This window comes from Vulpes vulpes, chromosome 12 (assembly GCF_048418805.1).
Source record: "Vulpes vulpes isolate BD-2025 chromosome 12, VulVul3, whole genome shotgun sequence".
Taxonomy (NCBI): domain Eukaryota; kingdom Metazoa; phylum Chordata; class Mammalia; order Carnivora; family Canidae; genus Vulpes; species Vulpes vulpes.
This window is the reverse complement of record NC_132791.1, coordinates 68,154,734-68,180,044: the sequence shown is the minus strand read 5'-3', so window position 1 is coordinate 68,180,044 and position 25,311 is coordinate 68,154,734. Positions and strand designations below refer to the sequence as shown.

The following is a 25,311-nucleotide window of genomic DNA, read 5'->3' as shown; positions in this document are numbered from 1 at the left end:
ACTGGGAAGTAACACGTATGACAACTGGCCATTTTGTGCAAATGTGTTCAAGAAGTTCTCCTGTAATCCCTAACATCACGTCTAAATAAATAGGTGGCCACGCACAATATTTTGTTGAAAAGTATGTTTATTTGATTTTATGTAATTAAATGGGTAGCTGGAAAAAAAGAAAGAAACGAGTCTAATTTTTGATGTATGTTTTGTTCAGTTGATGGGTTTTCTTCTTCGTGTGTTTTTCTTCCTTTCCATTTTTTTTTCTTACTGAAGGTTTTCCATACTTACAATTCCCACGCCAGACTGTGTGCAAGACACTACAGAGAAAAACACATTCATGTCTTCACCCTTCTCTTCTTTACAGTTTGCTCTCAATTATTATATGTGAACTGCCAAAGGCAGGCAGCATGTTTTCTAATTTAGGAAAGAGGGTTGATTTACACACAGTTCATCTTTATTTTAAACACATTAACTTAGTGAATGTAATGAAAATATATGCCATATGACGGAGTAGTAGAAATTAAATCCTTGGGAACTAATTGTTTGAATCCTATCATTCATTCACCAAACGTTTATTGAACACATTATGCCATGAGGGGGCCATGCTGAGTGTTTCATTAACACTCAGTCCAAGGTTTCTGTGACCAATGCCTTTCATGTAGAGAAAGGAAGAGAACGATTTGCACGGCTGTCTCCTATAAAACTGTAAGTACTGGGGTAAAGGCTTCTGTAAGACAGCATCTCAAGAGAGTGCCTGATGCACCGTCTCCCTGTTTGTCACTAAGATGCCCAATCAACTAGAACTCCATTGTCCTCTGCTTAGATCAGACACAGTGATGCTGCTGGTAGTGGGGGCAGAGAGTAGAACCTGTTTCAGGCTCATGGGATACAGCCCGGAATGAGAGTCATTCTCACCATCCACAAGTGTATGAGACTTTTTTTTTTTTAAGACTTTATTTATTCATTTGACAGAGAGAGAGAGAACACAAGCAGGGGTAGAGGGAGAGGGAGAAGCAGGCTCCTCGCTGAGCAGGAAGCCTGATGCAGGACTCAATCCCAGGACCCTGGGACCATGACCTGAGCCCAAGGCAGACACTCAACCACCGAGCCATCCAGGCACCCCAACAGGACTTTTTTCTATCCTGTGTTAGTGTGCATCTTCCAAGAAGCAACCTCCAAGATGAGATTTGATGTGGAAAGGATCTGCTAGGAGAAATCACTGAGAGGCAAAGGACAGTGAGCCAGGGGAGTTGGGTTAGGCTTCAGGCTTTCTACACTGGAGGAAAGGAAGAGGAGGGCAGGGCAAGAAGAGTCTCAGACTGCAGTGCAGGGTTAAGACCTTCTTGCAGATCCAAAGTAAGTTTTCCTGCCAGAGGTGCCCAGTCCTTCACAGGACCTTCATTAACATCCCTGCCATGCCCCATCATTCATTGGCCCAGAGGAACCCAGGTAGGCGTGGCCTCAGGGTGACACAGGTCGGGGGAGGGAGAGGGGAGACCCACAGGAGCCGCTGGAGCTGTCTCCATCTAGCAGGAGATCTGAATGATTCATTTTCAGGATCACCACCCATAAATCAGGCAAAACCTGTAAACCTGAGGACAACAGATAGTCGATATTGACTCACTTTAAAAGTTTATAGACACATAGAAGCAGGACTTAGTAAGTGACAGCAAAAGTAGTCTAGAACTGATTCCCCAACCAGGCTCTATTAAGAAAATGCTACAAAAAAAAAAAAATGCTACAATTGGGAATTCTCAAAGAAAATATTTGAAAGGAAATTTCTCTCTTCCTGGAAGGCCACTATTCTCTCTACAGCTATCTCTATCCTGCCTTAATATCAGGAAAGTTGTTTGTGACATATATATCTGACAAAGGACTCGTGTCTAAAAAATATCTGGTTAAAGATGGAGGACCACCAGAAAAATGTGTAAACTTGTGTGAATAAGCACTTCATAAATGAGGAAATCCAAAGACCTAATGATTATGTGAAAAAGTCCCTAGCTTCATTGTAAATCAAAGAAGCGCAAATTAAAGCCACACACATACCAAAATAGCTACAATTTACAAGACTGATAATATTGAGAATTAGTCAAGTCATGGAACAGCAGGAACTCTTACACACAGCTGTTAAGAGAGTAAACTGGTACCACTAGTAGCTTTGCATCATACACTTTAGTCTAAGGTACACACATATTCTATGTTTAATAATTTCATTCCTAGATATATATTCAGCAAAAATGTATGCCAGAAGACATATATACAAGAGTGTTTATGGTAACATTTTTCATAACACTCACACATTAGAAATAACTCAAATACCTACCAATAATGGAATGGATAAATCATGGAATATGTACTTAATGGAATATTTATAAATCGGTAAGAATAAATCAAAAGTTAAATGCAGCATTATGTATAAATCTTAGAAACATAATGCTGAACTTAAAAAGCCCGACATTAAAGAATAAATATTAAGGTTCTTTTCTACATAAAGTCCAAAAATATTAAAAGCTAATATATAAAGATTAGGGGTGCATGTATAGATGGCAAGATAACAAAGAAGACAAAGGCAGTGAATGTCATAAAACTGGAGGACAGTGGTTTTGGGGGGAAGGGGAGTACTATCAAGAGGGAATTGTAGCAAGGTTTCAGGATGGGGAGGGCGGTACTGGGAATAATTTTTTCTTTTTTTCTTATTTCTTCTAGTCTTTTATTCCAACACAATATTTTTTTTCAAAAAGATCATATTTTTTTCCCTAGCAGATCAACTGTTAAATTTCCAAATTGAACTAAAATGCCCAGAGAGTGCCGATAACTTTTAACCTAATATTGTCTGTATGTTCCTGGATTTTTTTTTGAAAATTTATTATTTATTTGAGAGAGAGAGAGAGAGAGAGCAGAAGGAGAGGGAGAGAATCACAAGCTGATTCCTCACAGAGCACAGAGCCTGTGGTGGGGCTCCATTCCAGGTCGCTGAGATCACTCTCTGAGCTGAATTCAAGACTTGGACACTTAATTGACTGAGCCACCCAGGTATGCCTGCATATTCCTGGATTTTAATAAGTGATAGATCTTGATCACTACTAATAAGAAAATGTTACTATTATGCTGAGGCTTACGGTGTATTTTTTTTATTATGGTGAGATATATACATGTAAATACTCTATCATTTTAACCATTTCTAAGTATTTAAGTCAATGATGTTAAATACATTGGCACTGTTGTGTAACCATACCACTATCTATGCCTAAAGCTTTTTCAGCATTTCTAACAAAACCTTTTTTACCCATTAATTAATAATTCTCCCTTTCCCCCTCACCCCAGTCCCTGGTAATCTCTAACCTACCTCTGTCCCTCTCTGTCCCTGTGTGTTGGCCTCTTCTAGGTACTTCATAGAAGCTCATACTGTCACACAGTCCTTACCTTTCTAGGTCAGCTGATTTCACTAAGCATGTTTTCAAATTTCATCCATGTTGTAGCATATGCCAAAATTTCAATCCTTTTTGTGGCTGAATAATATTCCATTTTACAAATATACTACATTTGTTTATATAGTCATCTGTTGATAGACTTTTGGCTTGTTTCTACCTTTAAGCTGTTATGAGAAATGTTGTGAACATTGGTATACAAATGTCATTTTGATTCCCTGTTTCATTATGGATATATACAAAGGAGTGGGATTCACTTGGTTACGTGCTAAGTTCTATGTTTAATCTTTTTTTTTTAATTTTTATTTATTTATGATAGTCACAGAGAGAGAGAGAGAGGCAGAGACACAGGCAGAGGGAGAAGCAGGCTCCATGCACTGGGATCCCGACATGGGATTCGATCCCGGGTCTCCAGGATCACACCCTGGGTCAAAGGCAGGCACCAAACTGCTGCGCCACCCAGGGATCCCTATGTTTAATCTTTTGAGAAACCACCTGTTTTCCACAGAAGCTGCATCATTTCCACCAACAATGCTGGTGAAGGTTCTGTTTTTTCCACATTCTTGCCAACACTTGTTTAAAAAATTATAGCCATCCTAGTAAGTATGAAATGGGATCTCATTGTGGTTTTAATTTGCATTCTCTAATGAGTAATGATATTAGGCATCTTTTTTGTGCTTATTTGACCATTTCTCTGTCTTCTTTGGAGAAATGTCTATTCAAGTCATTTCCCCAGTTTTGAATTGGGTTATTTGTTTTTTGTTGTAGGAGCTCTTTTCATAAATAAAATAACATAAATGCATATTAATCTTATATCATATCAATATTACAATAATTATTAATAATTATAATGTATTATTACTATCTTACATGTTAATATTATTATATAGAAACATGATTTATTAATATTGATTATTATAAATAATTATATTTTCATAACAAATTATCAAAATAATATAATTATTAATGTGTAATATATATGAGGGATATTGATATCTTATCAGATATATAACTTACAAATATTCTTTTTTTTAAAAAAATACACATATATTCAGTGTCATGATCAGACTATTACATTTAGCAATCAATAGCATGGGTGCAAAAAAAAAAAAATCTACATTAAAACCCTTTGTTGGGAAAAAAAAAAAAACCCTTTGCTGGAGTGCTTTCCACTTTCCACAGAATAGAAACTAAAATAACCTGTTATACAATTAGTCACAAATACAGTCCTTGAGTTTTTTGCCCATTCACATGAGTATTATCTAAAACATGTCTTCTGTGTAGCAGCTAAGCCCTTGCCACCACTGTGCGTGGCTGAGCTCACAAATCTGTTATAACCTGTAGCTTCCCCGTCACTTCTCTGGCTCTCCTCTTCTGCTCAGCTTTGTTTCCTGGCAGTAATTAAAACCTTCTGCCACTGCCATAGCTGCTGCTGCTGCTGGAACCACCATAGCCACCTTGGTTTCATGGTTTGGCAAAGTATTGGCCTCCACCACCATAGGGGCCAGAGCTTCTGCCTCCAAAATTTCCTCCTTTCATGGGTCCAAAATTTGAGGATTGATTGTTGTAATAGCCAAAATCATTATAGCTTCCGCCACCTCCAGAGTTGCTTCCATCATTACCAAATCCATTACAGCCATCCCCACTGCCACCGTATCCACCACCACCTCGACTGCCACCGAAGCCACCTCGACCACTGAAGTTCCCTCCGTGACCAAAGTTGACATTCCACCAAAACCACCTCCACGACCACCACCAAAGTTTCCAGAACCACTTCCGCCTCTTTGGCTGGATGAAGCACTAGCCATCTCTTGCTTCGATAGGGCTTTCCTTACTTCACAGTTGTGGCCGTTCACAGGATGGTATTTGTTTTGTTTTGTTTTGTTTTAATGATTTATTTATTTATTCATTCAGAGAGAGCGAGAGAGAGGCAGAGACACAGGCAGAGGGAGAAGCAGGTTCCATGCAGGGAGCCCGACGTGGGACTCCAGGATCACACCCCGGGCTGCCGCTGTGCCACCGGGGCTGCCCCAGTATGGTATTTTTGAATGACAATCTTGTCTACAGAGTCATGGTCATCAAATGTCACAAAAGCAAAACCTCTCTTTTTGCCACTGCCTCAATCAGTCATGATCTCAATCACTTCAATTTTCTCATACTGTTCAAAATAATCTCTTAGATGATGTTCTTCAGGGTCTTTTTTAATGCCACCAACAAAAATCTTTCTCACAGTTAAGTGGGCACCAGGTCTTTGAGAATCTTCTCTTGAGACAGCTCTCTTAGGTTCCACAACTCTTCCATCCACCTTGTGTGGCCTTGCGTTCATGGCTGCATCCACCTCCTCCACGGAGGCAGACGTGACAAACCCAAAGCCTCTGGAGAGCTTGGTATTTGGATCTTTCATTACCACACAGTCCATAAGCATTCCCCATTGCTCAAAATGGCTCCTCAGACTCTCATCAGTTGTTTCAAAGCTCAAACCTCCGATGAAGAGCTTCCGCAGCTGCTCAGGCTCTTTGGGAGACTCTGACTTAGACATGATGGTGGTGGGAGGGGAGACTTTAACGATGCTTACTCGGCGGCGTCCAGGGGCAGAAAGGAAAATATTCTCATTACATAAGTTGTCTTTTGCTTTCTTGATAGTATTCTTCTTTGATGCAGAAAAGTACTTAATTTTGATAATGTCCAACTTATGTTTCTTTGGTCATCTGTGTGTGTGTGTGTGTTTAAGATTTATTTATTTTTTTATGATAGACATAGAGAGAGAGAGAGAGAGAGAGAGGCAAAGACACAGAAGGAAGGAGAAGCAGGCTCCATGCCGGGAGCCCGACTCCAGGATCATGCCCTGGGCCAAAGGCAGGCACTAAACCACTGAGCCACCCAGGGATCCCCGTCATCTGTGTTTTTGATGTCACATCTGTGAAGTAATCATGAAATCCCAGTCATAAATACTTTCTCCAGTGTTTTCTTCTACAAGTTTTATGTTTTTAGCTTTTACAATCCACTTAGAGTTTATGTTTGTATATGGTGTAAAGTAAGGTTCTGATGTCATCCTTTTGTACATGGGTATCCAGTTTTCCAAGCACCATTTGTTGAAAAGACTGTCCTTTCCTCATTGAATAGTCTTGGCACTCTTGTCAAAAATCAAGTGACTATATATGGGCTTTCTATTTCATTAATTGGTCTATATATTTATTCCTCTGCAGGTATCACACTGTTTTAATTTAGCATTGTAGTAAGTTTTGAAGTCAAGAAGTGTGTGCCCGTCAACTTTCTCAAGGTTATGTTGACTATTTGGGGCCATTCACAAATTCATATGAATTTTAAAAGTGGCTTTTCTATTTCTGTGAAATAGGCTGTTGGTATTTTTGACAGGGATTGTGTCGAATCTTATGTCACTTTGAGTGACATTGACATCTTAACCATGTTAAGTCTTCCTAATCATGAACATAGAATGTCTTCCCATTTATTTAGCTTTTCTTTAATTCCTTTCAGCAATGTTTCATAGTTTTCATCATACAAGTCTTTCACTTCTTTGGTTAGATTTATTGCTAAGTATTAATTCTTCTAGATGCTATTGAAAATGGGACTGCTTTACTAATTTCCTTTTCAGATTGTTCATTGCTGGCATATAGAAACACAAGTGATTTTTCTGTGTTGATCTTGTATCCTACAACTTTGCTGAGTTCATTTTTTAGCTCTAGTACCTTTCATGTGAATTCTTTGGGATTTTTTACATATAGGATCATGTCTTCTGCAAATAGAGATAATTTTATTTATTTTTTTTCCAATTTAGGTTATTTTTATTTCTTTTTCTTGTATAATAGCTCTGGCTAGAACTTGCAGTACAATGTTAAATAGCAGCAGTAAAAGCAAACATCCTGATCTCAGGGGGGAAAGCAGTGAGTCTTTCATGGTTGAATACATAACTATTCTTTATCATATTGTAACTTTCCTTCTATTCCTAGTGTTCTGAGAGGTTTTATCAATAAAAGTTTTTATAAATAAAAGGTTGCATTCTGTCAAGTGCCTTTTTCTGTATAAATTGTATCAATTGAGATGATCATGTCATTTTTTTCCCTCTTGTTCCATTAATGAGATCATGACCTGAGCTGAAGCCAAGAGTTATCACTTAACCAACTATGCCCACAGACACCACCCACCCTTCCATTCTTGGGATAAATTCCACCTGGTTGTGATGAATAATCCTTTTAATACTCTGTTGGATTTTATTTGCTTATATTTTCTTGAGGATTTTGCATATCTTTTTTATAAAGATATTGTTTTTTTTCTTTTCTTATTATGTCTTTATCTGGCTTCTTAATCAGAGTAATGCTATTATAAAGTGTTTATTCCTCTTCAAATTTTTTGAAGAATTAAGTAAGATTAATTTTAATTCTTCTTTAAATATTCCTAGAACTCTGGTGAAGCTGTGTCATCCAGGACTTTTGCTTTGTGGGGAGCTTTTAAATATATATTCAATCTCTTGTTACAGTCTGTTGAGATTTTCTATCTCTTCTTGAGTCAGTTTAAGTAATTTGTGTGTTTCAGAAAATTTGTCCATTTCTCTGGGTTAACTAATTTGTTGGAATATAATTGCTTACATTTTTTGTTACATTCCTTTTCAATTCTGTAAAGCTGATAATAATGTCCCCACTTTCATTTCTGATTTTATTTGCACCTTCTTTCTTTTTTTCTTTGTCAGTGTGACTAATGATTTGTCAATTTTGTTGATCTCCAAGGACTGAATTTGCTTCCATTGATTTTCTGTACTATTTTTCTATTCTCTGTTTTCTTAATCTGGCTGACTATTGACAGTATGATTATAATGTGTCTTGGTATGGATTTCTTTCAGTTTATCGTACTTGCAATTTGTTGAGCTTGTTAGATTTGTAGATTTGTATCTTGCAAAAACTTGGGAGAATTTTTGGCCATTATTTCTTCAAGTAATCTCTCCGCCCTCTTCTCTTGCTCCTCTTCTTCTGGAATTTCTACAATCTGTATATTGGTCTGCTTGATGGTGTCCAACAGTACTCTTAAGCCCTGTTCATTTTTCTTCATTCTGAGTAGACTGAATAATCTTATTTAGCCTACCTTCAATTTCATTAATTATTTCTCCTTCTTGATAAAAACTGGTGTCAAGTCCCTTTATTGATTTTTAAATTTCAGTTAATATACTTTCAACTTCAGAATTTCTATGTGATTATTTTTTAGAACTTAATCTTTTTATTAATATTTTGTATTTGATGAGATATTATTCCCATACCTTCCCTTAGCTCTTTAGACATGGTTTCCTTTGGTTCACTTAATATATTTAAAATAGCTGATTTAAGGTCTCTGTCTAGTAAGCCAATGTTTGAAAGTTCTCAGGGACATTTTCTACTGATGATTTTTCTCTGTGTATGGGTATATGTTTTTTTTTTCTTTGCATGTCTCATAATTTTTGTTGCTGTTGTTGTTGGAAACATGATATTTTAAATAATGTGACAAGTCTAAGATCTCTTGCCCCTTTGGGGTTTGTTGTTGCTGATTGTTGTCATTTGTTTGCTTAGAGATTTTTCTGAACTAATTCAGTAAAGTCTGTATTCTTTTTTTGGTGGCCACTTTTGTCTTTGCTCAGTTAACTTAGTGGCCACCTAATGGTGAGACATACATTCCCCTGAACATCTGAATCTCCCAGTTTTTGCCAAGGGGCTCTGTGTGGGTGTTGAGATATCCCTTCAACACTCAAACAGGCAGTTGACAACTTGGTCTAGGCTTGATGCCAGCTTGAGCAGTGCCTCAAGATAAGCTAGATATGCTTTAGGGCTTTCTTGGGTTTCTTCCACGTAGTACAGCCTTTAGTCTTGTGCATAGCCCATAGAATGCATATGGCCTTTTAGATTTTCAAGAATAGACTGGAGCTTTTCAAGGCTCCTTCTAGGTTATCTAACTCCTGAGCTTTTCCTTTTAAACTTTTTGATGAACTTAGTGTTTGCCTCAATTGTTTGCCCACCTCAAGCAGTTGTAATATTAAACAATCGTCTACGTTATTTTCAACCAGTGCCCCTTATGAAAGGCTGTCCACACAGGCTGAACTGTGAAGTTAAGTCAAATAAAGATGGTCCTGACACGAGAGTCTTCCAGGGAATCACTGAGTAGTTCAAATAATGACAATTCTCTGAGAATGAGGCTTTTAAGAGACTTTGTGTTGCTTCCAGTGGCTGCCAGGCTACTGATTTGCACCATAATAGCAGGCTGTTGATTTTCAAGGCTTCTGCAAAGCTGAGACAAAGGAAATGAAAATAAAGCAAGTTAAAATGTTATACAGCTCAGGTTGTTTTTTTTTTTTTTTTAACTGAGATTTGGTTGTTTATTTTATTTGAACAAACACTCCCTTGGATCGCTCCAAGATTTTGGTTATTTTCTGGAGTTTGAAATGGCTAATTCTGGCAAATTTTTCAGGGTTCACATTGCTTTCGTGGAGGAGAGAATTTTCAATGCTCCTTACTCTGCCTTAGTTCTGGATATTTATTTTGACTCTTGATCAATTTATGATGTGCTGACTCAGGTCTGAAATTCTCACTGGAGACTCCTAGGGTTGATTTCTTGACTAATAGCTTGAAACTAGGTTTATGGGTCTGACAAACCTGGCTTGATTATTTAAAGGGGTTCTCTAAGAGCTTCTCCATTGAGTTCTCTATAAATAAGATTCCTCTCACAGGCGTTGTTGGTTTGAGCTGGTGACACAGCATGACCCATATTTATACAAATAAGGGCCCTTAGGGAGCTGGCACAGGGGATGTCTCTCTGATCTCCCAATTCTTGCCTATATTCTCTTTCTCATGCTACACCATATTCTTTGCCTTTAAATAAAAGCCTATGTGAAGATACTCTGTGGAATCTGGTGAATCCTTTAAAATAACCAAACTAAGAAAAATTTTGCAATGGTATATCCATACAATGTAGCTATAGAAAAGAATGTGAAAGATATTTGTGGACTGATATGGAAAGATACACAGAAAATACTGTTAAATGAAAATACAAGGTGCTGAAGTGCTTTTTTTAAAAAAAAGATTTTATTTATTTGAGAGAGAGACAGACAGAGCATGGGTGAGGGTAGGGGCAGAGAGAGAGGGAGAAGAGACTTCCCGCTAAGCCCCATGACCCTGGGATCATGACCTGAGCCACAGGCAGACACTTAACAGACTGAGTCACCGAGCTACCACCAGAAGTTCATTTTAGTACACTATTTTTTTACATAAGAAAGGGGGAGAAATACAAGAGTATATAATTGTATTTGCTCGATTTACATCAGGAAACACAGAAAGGATACCAAAATAAGCTATTAAAAATTATTAACTATGAAGGCAGTGGAAACCAGGTATCTCAAGTTAAATTCCATACTGTCTTAATTATTGAGCCTTATATCACCCATTCAAAAAAATTAAATTTCCAAAGTAAATGAAGAGAAAAGGAAAAGAAAAATTAAGTCATATGACCCAAGAGGAATAATAAAGTATTACTGAGGTTCATGGTAAGTACCAAGATATAAAGATGGAAGAATAATAGACATGGCAAAACATAAGCATGAACAAAAAAAGTAAGTAGGTACAAAAATACAAAGGCAAAGTTCCACTTGAGTATCATATAAAAGCCTTGGATTATTGTTTTGGTTCAGGATTTCCGATCTGCAGCAATGATGACATTCTGGGCAAAATATTTCTTTGTTGTAGGGGGCTGACCTGTGTAGGAAGTTCAGCAGTATCTCTAGCCTTTATTCACTAGATGCCAGTAGCATCCCCCCTCACACACAAAACTGTGACAACCAAAAGACTTCATACATTGGCAAATGTTCAGGGGAGGCGAGTCACCAAAAGCACCTCCAGCTGAGAATCACTGCTTTAGCTAGTCTGAATCATAAGTGGGTTTTCTGAGTATCTCATTAAGAAATTAAAAAAAAAAATTAGTGAATGTTTTCCTAGCAACTGATCTAGTTCCCAGAACTCATCTTTCAATGAAATGTCAAAAATTTCATATGATAGTATTTTCCAGTTCTTTTTTAATTAACATATGCCTGACTCAGCTAGTGTATTATTTAGCAACTGTTGAGTTACATTAGTGCTTTATCAGAAATATTTTCCCTTTAAATAAGATATTTAAATCACTGAATCATTTGGTGTTATTTTATTACTTTGAATCTTTTTGTGTGGTAGTCAATTGCTATTTGTCTAATGATATAAATAACTGGAATTAAGCACTTGTGTCTGCTTACACACTTTTCAGTAGAGTTTCTTATATAAAGTATTTTTTTAAATTTTTATTTATTTATGATAGTCACACAGAGAGAGAGAGAGAGAGAGAGAGAGAGGCAGAGACATAGGCAGAGGGAGAAGCAGCTCCATGCAGGGAGCCTGATGTGGGACTCAATCCCAGGACTCCAGGATCACACCCTGGGCCAAAGGCAGACACTCAACCACTGAGCCACCCAGGCATCCCTCTAATGTGAATTTGAAGTGACTCTGTTACTGACTCCTTTTCTTTCTTTAACCTTTCCTGGGGAGTCTGGAATCCTTCAAGCAATTGACTAGTGGGCAGTAAGGACAAGAATTAATTAGCTTTGCATCTGTGATAACCCCCATCTCACGATAACCTAAACCCAGAACACCCCCCCCCCCCCGCCCCCCAGCTCACAGTTCTGGCAGCCTGACTTGCAGTAGGAGAAACAGAAGGAGTTTTTTCTCCCTCAGCTCTACCCAGGATCTTCTGGGAGTGATGCTGGTGGCCATAATTATTTTTAAACATGACCGTTCCATTCCTGAAGAAAAATCAAGCCTGTAATCAGGACCGGCCCATAGATTACAGCATAACCATACGCCTGAGCTTGGTGTCAAGTCTCCTTCCTCCTTCCTGTCCTGTTCCGGAGGTTTATTCTTAATGTGATTCATTTTAGTTGGAGGTGCAGGGAAGGTCACACTTCCCAGGAGAATGAATCACCTTGGTTTACCCCCTCTCTGAACGCAGGTGGAGGCCTTTCCTCATTGGATGGGATCTACAGTTCCGGAGGAAAGCGAAGGCCGTTTTCTGGCCCAGACGGGAACAGTTCTCTTCGTTCTGAAAATCTAAAGATGGGATGCGCTCAAAGGAGTCTTGGGCCAGCAACCGCATCTTGAAGTACGCTCTCCTGCTGCCCAGCGCCTGCTAAGTACTTGCAACGGCGCTCGCAGCGTGGGCGAGTGCGTGCGTGCGGAGTCGCAGCTCGGCTCACAGGCCTGGCAGCTCTCCCTGGAGCACCCGCTAGGTAACAGATGCCCTAAATGCCAAAGACCTCACCGACGAGGGCACCACCTGGGAAACGAGTCCCGGCCTGGCAGCTTCTGCGCGCCAAGGCTAGCGCACGACTGTTGCACGAAAGGAGCGGGTTTTGAAAGCCGATCGTCCCCCTTCCCGGGGACGTCCCCTAGGCCCCCGGAGCCTCAGGGGAGCTCTCCCTGCCTTCCCGCCGGCCGCTCCTCCAGGAGCTTCCCAAGCGTGGGGAAGGCTCGGAGGCTCCTGACCTTGTTTCCACTTTGCACTCGCTGCCTGGGCTGCGAGAGTCCCCGGCTCATTCAGGAGGCGAATTTAGGGCCAACGATTTGGCTCGGGGAGTTAGTTCTGAATCGTGGCCGTCCCTCACAGGGTCATTTCAGAGGGCGTCTCCAACCGTCCAGGCGGTCAAGCCCCTCACGCCTCCCCTAGCACTCGCAGCCCCGGCCAGTGGCCAGCAGGTGTGCTGGCCGCAGACCTGCGTTCCAGGAGCGGAGCGCGCTCTGCACTTGTCTCTTTCCCGACGACACTTGAAACCGCGCCAGGGCGCATCCAGCAAGTCTCACGAACCCAAACATCCCCGTCGGAGGTGTCCAGGTTCGAGTCTGGCCCGACCGCCCCCTTCCCGTTCCCACTTGGAAGCCTCCTCTGCGAGGGCTTTCCCTTTGGACCCAAAGGGGCGCGCGCTGCGGTGCGCGGGATCCGCCTCTTCCCCAGGCTCCGGCGGGGCGGGGATGGGTAGGCAGGGACCTGGATCTGATTAGCTGGGAGGGGGAAGCCGCGGTCCCGACCGCCCGCTCCTGCCTCCCGAGCTCCTCGAGGCGAGGAGGAGACAGGGAGGAGGGACGGCACAGAGGAAGAGCGGGGGTCCCATCACTCGCACCCCGGTCGAGGCTTGCCGCTGTCTGCCGGCGGCTCTGGGCTCGCGCGCGCCCGGGGCCCAGCCATGGGGCCCCCTTCCAGCTCCGGCTTCTACGTGAGCCGCGCGGTGGCCCTGCTGCTGGCGGGGCTGGCGGCCGCGCTCCTGCTGGCGCTGCTGGTGCTCGCCGCCCTGTACGGCCGCTGCGCGCGCGTCCCGCCGTCGGAGCTCCGCCACCGCGGGCGCCCGGACGCCGCGCCCTCCCCGACCCGCTCGCCGGGGCAGCCTCTGCCCACCGGGCAGACCCGCCCCAGTCGTGAGCCCGCGGGGACGGCCGCCTCGGGCACCTGGCGACCCCCGGGGCCCTGGGACCAGCTGCGCCTGCCGCCCTGGCTCGTGCCGCTGCACTACGAGCTGGAGCTGTGGCCCCGGCTGCGGCCAAACGAGTCCTGGGCTTCGACGTTGACCTTCACCGGCCGCGTGAACATCACGGTGCGCTGCACGGTGGCCACCGCGCGGCTGCTGCTGCACAGCCTCTTCCTGGACTGTGAGAGGGCGGAGGTGCGGGGTCCTCTCCCCTCCGGCGCGGAAGACCGCACGGTGGGCCGCGTGCCGGTGGACGACGTGTGGTTCGCCTCCGACATGCAGTACATGGTGCTGGAGCTCGGCGGGACCCTGCAGCCCGGGAGCCGCTATGAGCTGCAGCTCAGCTTCTCCAGCCTGGTGTACCAGGACCTCAGGGAGGGACTCTTCTTCAACGTCTACACGGACCAGGGCGAGCGCAGGTAAGGGCAGGCCGGCCGGGTCCCCGCTCTGGCTGAGAGTCCAGCCGCCTACCTGCGTCCAGGTGCGCGTCTCCTGCCCTTCCCCCAAAGCCCCCGTCACCCGCGACGCCTTCCTGTAGGCGCAAAGGCGAGCGCCTCCTTCCTCCCTTCCCTTCAGAAGCCCTGCTTGTGATAAAGGCGACAGACCGTCCGCGGTCCGTCCTCTGGCCACTTTTTAGCGCTGTCCCTGCCCATCCTCCAGTTTGTTGCTACCCTAGAAGTTCGCCGCCGTCCCCAGAAAGCCCCCCTGCCCCGCCCCACCTTTGCCCTAACCCAAGATTGCTTCGCCAGCGGGCGCAATCCCTTGCTACTCAAAGTTTGGTCCGCGGACCGGCAGGAGCGGTACATCTGGGGATTCCTTGGAAATGCAAATTCCCCACCTGGACCAAAGGATCAGAACCTGCGTTTTAACAAGATCCGAGGGGGATTTCTGGGTGTTAGAGTTGGAAAGAAGCCCCGGGCTGTCGCACCCTTGCGCCCCCGCAGTTCCCTCCGGAGCGTGCCCCAGCGCTCAGCTCGCTGCTCCGTCTCTTTCCTCGACTCTGGCGCTCCGGAGCAGCTGTTCTTGCAACAAATAGACTCACGTCGGTGCTGTTCTCATATATATATATTTCTCCTTGCTGAAGTTCTCCAACACTTAAGGATCCCCTTTAACTCAGCCCCTCCCATCCCTTGCCTGGGGACCGAGTCTGGTTTTGGGGTGACCCGCAGCTTTCCCGACCCCTCCCCTCTGATACTAAGCAACTGCCCTGCCTAGTATCACCAGCCGGCTCTTTTGGGATTTCTTTCGCTGGGAAAAAAGTAAAAATTAAAAAAAAACTAAATATAAATATAATCATAATCATAATAAATAGCGGTGAAAAGAAACCTCCCCCTCTGAGTTTGCAAGCTTACGTAGTGTACATGTGTTCTCTTTACACTCATTTGGGATAATGTTTTCCACACGGAGTGTTTCCAGCTCAGGAACTGCCTTTTTCCACGCTCTGTGACCATGTTACTGACCCACCTCAGGCGAGCGCCAGGGAAATACTTTATGTGAAAGATACCAAAAAGGTCTTTCTTCAAACTGGCGCTCTTTTTTGCATACACTGGTGGAGCATTTGCGGTTTACACAATTGGGTGTACTTTGCCTTCTATTATTAGAGACAATGTTCTCAAATGCAAAGAAACCTACTAAATTACCCCCCCACACACACACACAAAATCATCTCTGGCATTATTTTCAAAACTTCAAGGCTTTTAAAATAAGTTTAATAAGCTGCCTTAGTGGATGTGTAATCTGTAACTTTTGTTTAAGGACTATATGCTCGTTTTTTTTTTCCTTTCAAAAATGCATCAATGCTTGAAAATATAGTTTTGAAATTTTTCTCATCAAGGTGATGTGTTACCGGACTGGAGGGCACTGGGAACGTTTTGCAATTACTGTGCGTGTGGTTTAAGTGCAAGATTTTTCAGGAGGGAAAAAAAAGGACGCTGAATGCACATGGGACGGTAGTTTCTGCTGTGGGTCAGTACATCTTCAACTGCTAACCCATCTCTTCCCTCTTAATGAGGCCGTGGCCTGGATAAACTGCCCTAGCAAATATGGGAAATGAAATTCCCTTTCCATTTTTCTGTTGTGTTGCCAACTCCAGTGGTAACTAGAAACCATATTTTGAGAACATTAAAATTCAAACAAGCAGAAATCCTAATGAAGTCCCACAGATGTTCAGAGGCCAATGTAGTGTTCCAGACTTAGGACGTCTTTGCAGGAGCTGTTGCTTTGAAAGTGCTCTTCTGGGTCTCTGCTTGGGAAACCACAAGAGAAAGAAACCTCCCATTGAGCCTGACGCCAAGGTCACCAAGAATGTGGACAAAATGAGAAGTGTGGTGAAGCTGATTTTGAAAGCCCAACCAGGCCTGAGTTTGAGCTGTGTGACTTGAGTCAGGCCCTGCATGTCTCTGAGTTGATTCCTTCATTCAAGGAATAGACACAAGTGTCAACCTTTAGAGTGTTGTGAGAACTGATGAGAAATTAATGCACAAGCTGTGCAGTGGTCGCTATCTCATTAGCTTGGTGTGTAATTGTCAGGAGCAGCCTCTTGCTATTGAAACACCGCACCTGCCACGTTCCTGGAAGATGTGAGCCTCAGGAGGAGATTCGCACCTGGGGAGAAGCTGCCTACAGATTTCACATTTTTCTTGCCATGTCTCTGATGCCAGCGGCCAGCAGTTGGAACAGGTTTACCTCTCTTCTTTGGTGACCACTTATCATGGTCTGGACAGGCTGAAGTTTTTTTTTTTTTTTTAAGTTTATTTATGATAGTCACACACACACACAGAGAGAGAGAGAGAGAGAGAGAGAGAGGCAGAGACACAGGCAGAGGGAGAAGCAAGCTCCACGCACCGGGAGCCCGACGTGGGATTCGATCCCGGGTCTCCAGGATCGTGCCCTGGGCCAAAGGCAGGCGCCAAACCGCTGCGCCACCCAGGGATCCCCAGGCTGAAGTTTTTAAATAATTTTACTCAACACTAAGGCAAAAAGAAAGAAGAATAAGAATAAGAATAAGAATAAGAATAAGAAGAAGAAGAAGAAGAAGAAGAAGAAGAAGAAGAAACTCATTCTAGAAAATACAAAAAGCATCCCTATCTCACACTTTTAAGGCTTAAGGTTACAGTTTTCTAGCTTCAGAGGTTGCTGGGGATGCTTCCTGTCTGTTCTCTGCCTTTCTCCACTTGGCTGGTGCCATCACACTTCTGCCCTTCTGCCATATAGGAGACATTTACTGGATGCTTTAGATTGTGCTGCTGTGTGTCAGTGTCTGCTTCTCTCATTCCATGTGTAGAAAATTGAGGGCAAAATCCAAATGTTAATGTTCCTCAAAACAGTGTTTCACAGACTTCATTCTCTGGCACATCAACCTGGAAGGTTTTGCCATATTCACATGCCTCTGGCTATATTTTTTGCTAAAAAATATCACTCAATTTAAACAAAAATATTAAGTAGGTTTGTTAAAAAGCGACTCTACATCATAAATGGGAAACCATTTGGAGCTTAGAGTCATGATGCTGTACGGTCCAATACAATGGAAAAACGATGTTACTAAGTTCCCCTGTTAACGATGGTCGGCTGAAGGATCCGAAGGCTCTGAATCTAGGGCTACTGTCTCTTTGTTAAAAAGAGTAATCAGAATTAGATGTTGAAGATAAATAACACCAAACCAAGATTTGCTCTTGACTTTACCAGAATGATTAATAAAATTTGAAAAAAGACTATCTCATATGTGAGTCAGATCTATGTAATAGGGTGTCCAAGAGCTGCCTCAAATCCCTCTCCTTCTATACTTGGGGAAATCCTGAATTAGAGTAGTGGTTCACAAACTTTTAATGTATATAAGAATCACGGGAGGAATTTATCAAAGTCTTGGGGGCACACCCTCAAAAATTGCAGATCAGTCCACTCGTGTTCATGGTAAACATTAGTCATAATAGTCACAAGGTGGAAGCAATGCATGCTCACTGATGGATGAATGAATAAACAAAGTGTGGTTTATACATACAAGGGAATATTATTCAGCCTTAAAAAGGAAGGATGTGTTCTGGGGCATCTCGGTGGCTCAGTCGGTTAAGTGGCCGGCTCTTAATCTCCACTCAGGTCTTGATCTCAGGGTTTTGAGTTTGAGCCCTAGATTGGGCTCCCTGCTGGGCATTGAGCCTATCTTAAAAAAAAAAAAAAAAAGAAGATTCTGACACATGCTACAACATAGATGAACTCTGAGGAGACTGTATTTAACTACCACCCAGAGTAGTCAGATTCAGAAATAGAAAGTACAGTATTGGTTGTTAGGAACTAGGGGAGTGGGAAGTCACTGATAAATGGGGACATTTTGTTGTTTCTAGTTTTTGTCATTTACAAATAAAGCTTCTGTGAGCAATTGTGTATGAGTGTTTGGTTGAACATGAGTTTTCATTTTTCTGGAATAAATGCCCAGGAGAGTAAGTGGTGGGTCATACAGTTGTTTCATGTTCTGTTTTTAAGAAACTGTTAACTTAAAAAAAAAAAATGCTAACTTGTTTCCCAAAGCATCTGTACTATTTTACATTCCGACCAACACTGTATCAATGATAGTTTCTCTGCATCTCAGGCACCATTTGCTTTTACCACTGTTTTCTATTTTAGCTGTCATGATGAGCATATAGTGATATCTCATTGTGATCTTCCTTTGCATTTTTCTGATCCATAGTCAGACATGTTATCCATCGCGCCACTGGCCCTCACTTAATTTGCATTTTTCTAGTGGCTAATGATGTTCAGCATCTTCTTATGCTTATTTGGCATCTGTATATCACCCTTGTTGAAATGTCTTCTCATGTTTTTTGCCCATTTTCCAATTGAATTGTTCTTTTTTGCAATTGAGTCCTGAGAGTTCATGATATATTCCAGATTGGAGTTTGTTGAGACATATGGTTTACAAATAGGTTCTCCTAGTTTGTAGCTTGTTTTTTCATGCTTTTAATAAGGTCCTTCAGGGAGCAAAAGTTTTGAATTTTAATAAAGTCCAATTTATCGATTATTTATTTAATTTTATTTTTTTCCAATTTACCACATTTTTAAAATCTTTTATTTATTTATTTGAGAGAAAGAGAGCACAAGCAGAGGAAGGGGCAGAGGGAGAGGGAGAAGCAGACTCCCTGCTGAGCAAGGAGGTCAATGTGGGACTCAAACCCAGGACTCTGGGATTCTGACCTGAGCTGAAGGCAGATGCTTAACCGACTTAGCCACCCAGGCACCCCAATTTCAATTTTTTAAATAGGCCATGCTTTTGGTATCATGTCTTGGAATACTTAAAAAGACTATTTTAGAGTAGTTTTATGTTTAAAACCAAATTAGAGGGTGGTACAGAGATTTTCCAAATAGCCCCTGCTCCTGCACATGTATGGCATTACCCATTATGGACATTGCTCACCAGAATGATACATTTTTTAAAATAGATTTTATTTATCTATTCATGAGACACACAGAGACAGGCAGAGACACAGGCAGAGTGAGGAGCAGGCTCCCTCTGGGGAGCCTGATGCAGGACTCGATCTCAAGACACCAGGATCACACCCTGAGCCAAAGGCAGATGCTCAACCACTGAGCCACCCAGCACCTTGGTACATGTTTTTAACCAAAGATGAACCTATATTGACACATCATGATTCCTCAAAGCCCATAGTTTACCTTAGGGCTCGCTCTTGGTGTTGTACATTCTATGTGTTTGGACAAATGTATAATGAGATACATCTATCATTCTACTATCATACAGAGTATTTTAACTGACCTAAAAATCCTGTTATTTGCCTATTCATCCCTGCCCCAGTCATTGATCTTCTTGTCTCTATAGTTTTGCCTTTTCTAGAATATCTTATATTTGGAATCCTACTATAGGTACATAGCCTTTTCAGATCTGGCTTCTTTAACTTGGTAATATGCATTTAAGATTCCTTCATGTCTTCTCATGTCTTGATCATTTCTTTTCAGCACTAAGTAATATTTCTTTGTCTGGGTGTACCCTAGTTTACTTATTTATTTACCTACTGAACAACATCTTAGTTGCTTCCAAGTTTTGGCAATTATGAAAAAAGGTCCTCTAAATTCTTTGTGCAGATTCTGGGTAGACATAAACTTGTGTAGACATAAACTTTTACTTCTTAGATAAATACCAAAGAGCCTAATTGCTTAGTCATATGGTAAGAATATGCTTAGTTTTATAAGAAACCACGAAACTGTCTTTCAAAGTGACTATACTATTTTGTATTCCCACCAATAATGTATGAGAGTGCCTGTTGCTCCACATCCTCACTAGCATTTGGTGTTGTCAGTGTTCTGGACTTTGGCCATTCTAATAGGTGTTCGGTGGTATCTTATTGTTGTTGTTGTTGTTGTTTCCTTACTGTTGTTTTAATTTGCATTTCCCTGATGACATATGATGTGGAGCACTTTTTAATATCTGTATAATTGAATATATAGTATAATATACATAATATGTATTATATGTTAATATAATAATATTTATTATATGTTAATATAATATTTATTATATATCATATATCATATAATATAGTATATATTATACATGTAAATATAATGCCTGTATAATTGCCATCTGTATAATTTCTTTGGTGAGTTGTCTGTTGAGGTTTTGGCCTTTCAGTTGAATTGCTTGTTTTCTTATTGCTGAGTTTTAAAAGTTCTTTGTATATTTTGGATATCAGATATGTCTTTTGCAAATATTTTCTCCCAGTCTGTGGCTTGTCTTCTCATTGTCTTTATACTATTTTTTACAGGGCAGAAGTTTTTAGGGTTTTTTGTTTGTTGGTTTGTTTTTTACATTTCTTTAAATTTAAGTTCGATTTGCCAACATGTAGTATAACACCCAGTGCTCATCCCATCAAGTGCCCTCCTCAGTACCTGTCACCTAGTTACCCCATCCCTCCACCCACCTTCCCTTCTGCAACCTTTTGTTTCCCAGAGTTAGGAGTTAGGAGTCTCTTTCGTTTTTAGTTTTTGTTTTTAAAGATTTTATTTATTTATTCATGAGAGACATGGAGAGAGAGGCAGAGACACAGGCAGAGGGAGAAGCAGGCTTCCCACAGGGAGCCTGATGCGGAACTCAATTCCAGGACCCTGAGATCACATCCTGAGCTGAAGGCAGACGCTCAACCACTGAGCCACCCAGGCGTCCCAGAGGTTTTCAGTTTTAAAGAAGTCCACTTTATCAATTATTTCTGTCACGGATCATGCCTTTAGTGTAGTGTCTAAAAAGATATCACCATACTCAAGGTCATTGAAGTTTTCTCCTATGTTTTCCTGTAGGAGTTTTATATTTTAAAGTGACCTATTGTGAGTTTATTTGACCCATTATAAGTTAAATTTTGTGAAGGGTATAAGGTTGGTGTCTAGATTCAATTTTTTTTTAATGTGGATGTCTAGTAGTTCCAGCAATGTTTGTTGAAGAGACTATCATTACTCCATTGCATTGCCTTTTCTCCTCTGTCAAAATTCAGTTGACTGTATTTATATGGGTCTCTTTCTGGAATCTCTGTTCTGTTCCATTGATCCATTTGTCTATTCTTCACCAATATCACACTCTTTTGATTACCATAGTTTTACAGGAAGTCTTGAAGGCAAGTAGTATCAATCTTCCAAATTTGTTCTTCTCTTTCAATATTGTGTAGGGTATTCTGGGTCTAGTTGTCTCTCCATATATAAACTTTTGCTTCTCCATATAAATTGGTTTGTTGATATCCACAAACTTAACTTGCTGGGATTTTTATTGGGATTGCATTGAATTTACAGACCAAGTTGGAAAGAACTGACATCTTGATAATATGACTCTACCTGTCCACAAACATGGAATATATCTCCATTTATTTAGTTGTCTTTAAAATTTCATTCATCAAAGCTGTCTACTTTTCTTCATATATATCTTGTACACATTTTGTTAGATCTATACTTAAGTATTTCATTTTGGGGGGTGCTAATATAAATGGTATTGTGTTTTTAATTTCAAATTTCACTTGTTAATTATTGGCATGTAGGAAAACAATTGACTTTTGTATATTAGTCTTGTATAAATAAAACTTACTATAATTGTTTATTAGCTCCAGGAGTTTTTTGGTCAATTCGTTTGAATTTTCTACATAGACAATCATGTCATCTTGACTAAAGAGTGTTTTGTTTCTTTCTTCCCAATCTATACATCTTTTATTTCCTCCTCTTGACATACTACATTAGTAAAGACTTCCAGCATAATGTTAAAGAGGAATGGTGAGAGGGAACCTTCTTGCCTTGTATCTGACCTTAGTGGGAAAGTTTTCAGTTCTCATCATTAAGTATGAAGTTTAGCTGTAGATTTTTCATAATCTTTTTCAGGATGGAGAAGCTTCTCTCTATTCCTATTTTACTGAGAATTTTTATCATTAATGAATACTGGATTTTGGCAAATGCTTTTTCTGCATCTATTGATAAGATCATGTGATTTTTCTTATTTAGATGTGATGGATTACACTAATTAGTTTTCAGATGTTGAGCCAGTCTTGTTTATCTGAGATAAGCCCCACTTGCTTGTGGAGTACATTTCTTTTTATACATTGTTGAATTTGATGTGCTAATATTTTGTTGAGAATTTTTGCATCTGTGTTCATGAGGGATATTGGTCTATAGTTTTCTTGTTTTTGTAATGTCTTTGTCAGGTTTTGGTTTTGGGGTAATGCTGTCCTCACAGAATGTGTCAGGGAGTATTTCTCCGCTTTTATCCTCTGAAAGAGATGATAGAGAATTGGTATCTTTTGTTCCTTAAGTGTTTGGTAGAATTTACCAGTGAACCCACCTAGGCCTTGTGCTTTCCATTTTGGAAGGTTATCAACTATTGATTCCATTTTTAAAATAGAGGCTTATTTAGGTTGTGTCTTCTGGGTGTTCTGACAGATTATGTCTTTTAAGCAATTAGTGCATTTTATCTAGATTATCAAATTTGTGAACATAGACTAGTTCATAGTACTCCTTATTATCCTTTTAATGTCCATGGAATCTATACTGATGAATCCTCTTTCATTTCTGATCTTAGTTTTGATATGTTGAATTAATATTTATCATGTGCATTGTTTTCTATTTATTCCCATTGTTCTTTGTTCCTATTTTTGTCTTCTCCTTTTATGCCTTTCTTCACTATGTTCTGCCAATCTGTGAATATAGAATGTATGTACATTTACTTAGATCTTTGATTTGTTTCATCAGCATTTTGTTGTTTTTACCATACAAGTCCTATACTCTACCAATAGAGTGCTTTGGATTTCCTGGTCCAAGGTCAAGTTGGGCAATTCAAACCAAATCTAACCCATTAGCATTTAATTTTATTTGAGCAATTGTAAATGGTTTTGTATTTTTAATTTTAATTTTCATGTATTTGTTGCTACTATCTAGAAATACTGAATTTTATATGTTTATCTTGTAACCCATGACTTGCTCATCTCACTTACTAGATCTAGGAATTTTTTTGTAGATTCCTTGGACTATTATAAACAAAGCTTCTATAAATATTCATGTATAAGTCTGTGTATTAATTCTTTGTATAAATTCATTTCTCTTGAGTAAACAACTAGAGGAGTGGGATGGTTGGAAAATCTAGAAAGTAAGTGTTTAATTTCCTAAGAAACTATAAATTTGTTTTCCAAATATTTTGAGGATTTGATATTTTCATCGATATTATTGGAGAATTCTAGTTGTTCATTCTCAGCAACATTTGGTATTGCTGCTAGGCTTTTTCATTTTAACCATTCTAATAGACGATTCTCATTGCAGTTTTAATTCATATTTTCCTAATAACTAATATTGTGCATCATTTCCTATACTTACTTGCCATCCATGCATCTTAGTGAAGCATCTGTTAAAACTCTTTTGCCCATTTTTGTTGTTTGTTCATTTTCTTATTGTTGAATTTTCTACGTAAGTGATCATACTGTTTCAGATAAAGACGGTTTTACTTTGTTACTTTAGGTGCCTTTTCTTTCTTTTCTTTGCTTTACATCCATGTCTACAGCCTCTATTACAGTGTTGGATAAAAGTGGTTAAGTACGGATATCCTTGTTTGTTCCTTAAAGTGAAAGCTTTCAGTCTTGCACTGTTAATTATGATTTTTTTCCTGTGGTTTTTCTTCTTCTTCCTCTTCTTCCTCTTCCTTCCTCCTTTTTCTCTTCTTCCTCCCCAACTCCTCCTTTTCCTCCTTCTCCTCCCTTTTGTAGATTGAGGAAGTTACCTTCTGATTTCTAATTTTCTGAGAATTTTTATCAGATTGGATGCCAGATTTTGCCAGATGCTTTTTCTGCATCTATTGATATGATCATGTGGTTTTTCTTTTTTAGTCTGTTACTATGATCAATTACATTGATTGATTTTCTAATGATAAATTAACATTGTATTTGGAAGATAAATCCCACTTGGTCTTGATGTATTATCCTTTTTTGTGTTTGTTGCATTTGATATACTAAAATTTTGTTTTTAACTTTTGTATTCACGTTCATGGGTTTTCTTTCTCTTTGTCTTGTTTTGGTATCAGAGTAACACTGGCTTCAAATGATAAATTTAGAAGTTTTTATTTTTTTAAGTTTTTGGAAAAATTTATGGAATTGGCATTAATTCTTCCTTAAATTCTTGGTTGACTTTCACTAATGAAGCGACGTGGGGCTGGAGTTTTTTTTTTTTTTGTGGGATGTTTTTTAACTATTATTAAATTTCTTTAATGAATAAAGGGCTATTTTGGTTATCTATTTCTTCATGAGCAAGTTTTAGTAGTTTTGGTCTTTCAAGGAATTTGCCCATTTAATCCAAGTTGTCAAATTTAAGTATAACTAGTGTTTTTCAAAATATTTCTTTATTATTATTTTAATATCTATAGAAACTGTAGTGATATCACCTCTCTCATTCCTGACATTGATCATTTGTATCTTCTCTCTTTTGAGAGCTTAAGCCCTGGTTTTTATATCATCTCTGCCACTTACTATCTAGCCAGTTGCATATACTCTAGAGTCTTCAGGTTTTTTTAAGTTAAAAGGGTGAGGTTCTCCAAAATATCTTCCATTTTTGATAGACAATAAGTTTGATCAGTCTACCTTGAGATTTGCCTACATTATTAATCTTCTTGTAGAACCAATTTTTGGTTTCAATGATCTTCTCTATTGTTTTTCACTTCAATGTTTTATGTATTATTCTTTATTATTTCCTTTCTTTTTACTTTGGGCTTCCTTTCCTTTTCTTTTTCTACTTTCTTTTCTTTTTTTTTTTTTTTTAAAGAAGAGTGATTTTTTTTTAAAATTTTTATTTATTTATGATAGTCACAGAGAGAGAGAGAGAGAGAGAGAGGCAGAGACACGGACAGAGGGAGAAGCAGGCTCCATGCAC

The 25,311-nt window shown here is 40.1% G+C and overlaps 1 protein-coding gene across 1 annotated transcript in view; it reads left to right on the top strand.

The window, feature by feature from the left end:
- Positions 1-13,548: 13,548 nt before the first annotated feature.
- The window catches only part of LVRN (laeverin), a 70,237-nt gene continuing 58,474 nt past the window's right edge, over positions 13,549-25,311 (top strand). Inside the window, exon 1 of the mRNA XM_026015398.2 lies at positions 13,549-14,351. Coding sequence (XP_025871183.2) covers positions 13,654-14,351 — 698 coding nt within the window. The 5' untranslated portion in view covers positions 13,549-13,653. The remainder of the gene's footprint in view (positions 14,352-25,311) is intronic.